Source organism: Engystomops pustulosus, chromosome 6, assembly GCF_040894005.1.
Source record: "Engystomops pustulosus chromosome 6, aEngPut4.maternal, whole genome shotgun sequence".
Lineage (NCBI taxonomy): Eukaryota > Metazoa > Chordata > Amphibia > Anura > Leptodactylidae > Engystomops > Engystomops pustulosus.
In genome coordinates this window covers 126,080,657-126,085,654 of record NC_092416.1, presented here as the reverse complement: position 1 = coordinate 126,085,654, position 4,998 = coordinate 126,080,657, and the positions used below count along the sequence as shown (strand labels likewise).

The 4,998-nt window shown below is 42.3% G+C and overlaps 1 protein-coding gene across 1 annotated transcript; it reads right to left on the bottom strand.

Moving 5' to 3' along the window:
- Positions 1 to 385: 385 nt before the first annotated feature.
- Positions 386 to 1,691, bottom strand: BHLHE23 (basic helix-loop-helix family member e23). The gene has a single exon (XM_072113612.1). It carries the CDS (start codon positions 1,311 to 1,313, stop codon positions 654 to 656), a length of 660 nt encoding a protein of 219 aa, XP_071969713.1. The 5' UTR covers positions 1,314 to 1,691; the 3' UTR covers positions 386 to 653.
- Between the last annotated feature and the right edge of the window lie 3,307 nt (positions 1,692 to 4,998).

The window sequence follows — 4,998 nt, the reverse complement described above, 5'->3', positions numbered from 1 at the left end:
GCATATGAAAAAGAACTTTAATTGTACTTGGATAAGATAGGGAAAAATAGCATTACTAATTGTTAATTTGTAAGAAAATTCTTTAAAATTACCAGGATTTATGGAGAACAGGAAACCAAAGCACCTTCTATTTGGTTAAATGGGCATATAATTCAGAAAAATCAGGTAGTGTTCATTTATTTCAGTCAGGATTAACAGAACTTGTGAATATATCATGAGTAGTACCATTAGTACCACCAGTAGTACCATTTATGTACTCAACATCACTATGATCATCACTACCATCATCACCATGATCATCACTACCATCATCACCAGCATCACAGAACTTATATGAACTTCACCTAAACGCAATGAAACATAGAAGAAAGCACCCATCCAAAGGTTTCATTCATTGACATCCGGTTTATTAGCGATTTTTTTTTCCATTCATATCAGAAGATGCTTCCTGATATGCCCGATCTTGTAAATGGTTCTGCATGGACTGTTCTGCTCATGGATTGTAGAAATGATGATAAAAATGACCCCCCCCCCCACCTCAAAGTCCCCGGCCACAGCTTAATGTAGAGTGAAATATTACCGAGAGTCCTGAGAAGATGATGGGACAATGATGGGGGCTGCAGTCCTGGGCATAGTCTACATAAGAAGGTCCATCAAGGTTTGTCTGTGCAGTGTTTGCAGAGGTTGGAGGTGCCAGCTGGGAAGGCTGTGCACTTGTCAGAGGAGCTGGGCACATTTGTTCCAGGGTAGGGGTACACAGAAGATTGTCCAAAAGGAGCCAAGGAGCTGCTAAGGCTCTGTCCTTGGTTTAGATAAGCAACCAGTCTCCTCATCTCCTCCAGAGCCTGGGCCTGCATGAGGATGTAGTTCTTGGCAAGGAGCAGGGTGGCAATTTTGGAGAGTTTCCTGACTGATGGGCTGTGGGCATAAGGGATAACAGATCTCAGTCCATCCAGGGCATCATTGAGGTCGTGCATCCTCCTCCTCTCCCTGGCATTGATGCTTAGTCTCAGTGAGCGCTGCTCCTTGGGTTTCTTGCCGGTAAGTTTGCCCTCATTGTCATAGGAGGAGCTGCTCTTGGTAGGATCGAAGCTGTCCTCATCATCCCCAGTCTGGTCATCACTGCTCTCCCCAGACCTGTCCCTGGAGCTTGGGTGGAAGTCTAGAGCTGGAGGTCCTTCAGCACCACGGAGAGCTCCATAGAAGGTCTGCCCATAGGACTGTGCCAGGGACATGTAGGCATCAGCCGGGACAGATTTCAGATCAGCCATTCCTTGTCCAGCCAAGTGAGCAGCTCCCTCCCCGACGCTCATAAATACATGGAGCACAAGTATGTGACCCTGCACTGTGCCAGCTCCACTACCAGTCACTGCCACTCTCACCTTGAGCTGCTCTGCCCACTGCCGGCGTCACAATGCACGGTTCTGCCCACTGCCAGCTTCACCCTCATCTGCTATATCCAGTGCCAGCCTCACCATGCATCATGTGTTTCACTATCCACCAGCACTAGGTTCTGATGATACTTCTATGCAAACCTATGACTGTGCCAGTCTGTTCTCTTTTCTGCAAAAAGTCCTCTGTGGAAAGCAGCTGATGTGTGCCAAATTCACCAGGCACAGCCCTTGCCAGCCAGGGTCACACAGCTGTGCACATTGCTACCATCTACCTGCCAGCCTGTGGAACAGAAGCTTCACTCACTGCTTATATGAGAATAAAGTGTCCTCAGGGACTGGACAGCCCTGGCCAATCACTACCTTGCTATCTGCTTAACCCTTTGGCAGCTGAGCACAGAGCAGTCATTTTCTAGCTAATTAAGAAAAATACCTCTGCTGTGGTGATACATTGTCTCTGTTATAATCCCTTTGCTGCCATTGTAAAATTTTGTTGGAGGGAGGGGGTGGATGTAATGGCACATACAAAGTGTATAATAGGTTTACAATACAGGTTGATGGTGCTTCAGGCTTGTAGGTTTATAGCTGTTAACATAAGATAACGGAGTACTGGTATGTATCTACTGCCACTTACAGGACAGTAGGAATACTGCAAAAAAGGGAGGACACCACTACTGTCATCATCTGATGAATTGTCATCATTCTTTACCATACTCAACTCTGCCAGGTTTTAGAACATTTTATTTCTCTTACTTATCTTTGAAGTAACAATTATTCACTTGTGGAGGCTCCATCAATACATATCCATTCTTGGTAATGACATCTTAATATTTAAATATCTTTAAAAAAAATTTGTGTATATATATATATATGCACAGTTTGTAAAAAAATCTTAGGCCAATCCATGTATTTGTGTTGTAAGTGTGCCATCTAGTGGCCTTTTTCTTGCTAAGGGATTCTGTCACCAGTTTATACCACTAAGGTCCCTTTCATGCTAATGTTATTTTTCTGTTGTATGCTACCTATACCATACCATTCCAGCACGGATAGCATACAGACACATGCATTTCAATGGGAATACAACCATTCATATGAATGAATGAACATATTGCCCACCGTACCATACCATATCGTAGATTGCTTTATCTTTCCCTGCACTTACAGCCATGCCGTACTCCTCCCTATGGAGATAAGAGTGTTGAGCAGAGCTGACCCCTTCTCTCTTCAGTGCACTGCTGTATGCTCGGCCTAGCTACAGCCATACTTTTTCGGAAAGGGGCCTAAACTAACAACAGTGTCAGGTTGGATGTGAAATATCCTTTTTAACATTATATCTTACTGTTCATCAAAAAAAAACATCGCCTTCACATATTAATGAGTTTTGACCTGAATGGGGTCACTTTTTTGCCTGGGATGAGTCATATTTAGAGGTTGGAAGGGGAGCATCACCTTAGATGCTACTACCTTGGGTGTACCTTGAATCTTTACCTGCCGCTTACTTTACCCACTTTGTCTTGAACTGCCTGTATCTCCAGTCTGATGGAACAATGTTTCTCAACTGTTTCAAGCTAAATTCCCCCAGAAATAAAGTTTTAAATGAGTTTCATCAAGGATGCAATTAGTTATAAACTGTAGCAAAGTAACACTATGGAGATGGACATAAATCCATCCTGGTCATGGTAGATCACAGAATGAACCTGGTGTGCCAGGACTTTGGCCAACATTTGGCCAAAGTCTTATGGGCCTATAAGACTAATATAATGCAGGATCCTTAACTGATTTTGAGATCCACCAGTATCTGTTAGATAAATCCTGCTTTACAGCTCATAAAGACTAAGGGCTTTTATAAAATTCCACAAGAGGTTGTATATGGTGACTATGACTTGGGCAGGGAGGCCACGCAGATCTGCTCCTCTGTAAACTGGGCCACTGAGATAGCACTGTCTTCTCGAGTAAATCTGGGTCATAAGGAGTCATGATATTCATTCATGCATTTGTGGTGTAAGTCAAAAGGTATTCAGAATGTAACGAAGCATAGAAATTCACAAATGTCACTACAGAATAAATCTCTTATAAAGCATCCCAAACAAAATCGGTGGGAGCACAGATTGGTGGGATGATCTTCACTGGATCAGCGACTTCTGCTCCCCTCGGCTTTGTTTCTTCCTACGGTAAGAAAGGAAAAAGTAGACATATCATAACAGAGAACAGAGATCATGACATAACCAGTGCCATATTTTAGAAGTGGAGTTTAGAAGTGGAGGTCATTGAAGGAATAACTTTACTTAGGGCACCCAAAATGCTAACCCATGGAAGTTGGATGGGTTGATGCTGAGCTTTTTGGCAAAATTTTCTAGAAACAAAGAACAAAAATAGATAAACTTTTCTGCAGTAGATTTCAGCGTTCATGAGGCTGTGTCCCTAGAGTTCCCTGAGCCGTGGCTGGGCTCAACTTTCATGATGGCACCGTGGCTTCCCAATCCCTGGGTGCAGTAACATGCTGATAGTTCCTCCAGGGCTCTCTCTGTGGTAATGTCCATGATGGTGGCTGAGGGGGCCTTTGATGTTGTGGTATTTAAGACTGGAGTTAAGACTCCAAACCATTCTTTCACACATATGGAAGCACATAATTCGAAACTTCTTGTTGGCTGGTAACATTGAAAGCTGAGATAAGTTGCACAGATACGTTCTATGTAGAATTCTAAATGTCTGATAGATGAGAAAAAGCTGATAAACTTTCTAATGACTTAAATGTGTTTGCCACTTTACCTCATGTATTTTGTAATGCATTTGTAAGTGGGAGAGGCAGAATATTTGTAAAATGAAACTTTCTGTCTTTTACCTCATCAGCCAGATATTCCTGTTGATGGTCATGGGATCCTAACTGTCCATGACCAATCCCCCTGCCAGGACCTTATGACAGTATTCACCAATAAAAGATTAAGATCCTGGCAGGAACATTGCTCGTGGGTAGAAATGAGTGGATCCGAGTTCGGCCATCTGACCTGGCAAATTGACACCCCTAACAACTAGCCATAGTTATGATTGGCAAGATGACAGAATCTGACCAATCATAGCAATGGCTGGTTGTTAAAGGTGCCAATTTGCCACACTGACTGTTTGACCTCCAATCAGGGCATATGTCTGGGTCAGGTGGCCGAACCCTATCTTCAGGTCTTCTCATCTCTACTCATGGGAAACTGAACCCAGTTTGTGTCCATGAATGTCTGACTGAGGAGGTAAAAGACATAAATTGGAAAATTACCTAACACCCCAAATTTCACACACATTACCAAAAACATGAAGCATGAACCAACCCATTTAACCCTTAAGAGACACTGAATAGTCTTAACTTCTTACAGAGCTGAAATATAAAGTAAAATATTCTTTAGATATGTAAAGAGGTACTGTTTAGCCATCTCTTCCTCAACTATCTGTTGTGTACAGACTATGATATAAGTATATATATGTGTATATACCGTTATATAAGTACACTTTTGTCATATTTACCAATTTAGTACAATATTTAGTACTAATATTTTTTTTTGCACAAATTTTTAAAAAAGGCGCAATTTGTTGGCTTGCATGTTATTGCGCAATTATTTGC

What these genes read in the sequence shown, in the direction of transcription:
- BHLHE23 (XM_072113612.1), bottom strand. Translation starts at nt 1,313, where the DNA reads ATGAGCGTCGGGGAGGGAGCTGCTCACTTGGCTGGACAAGGAATGGCT.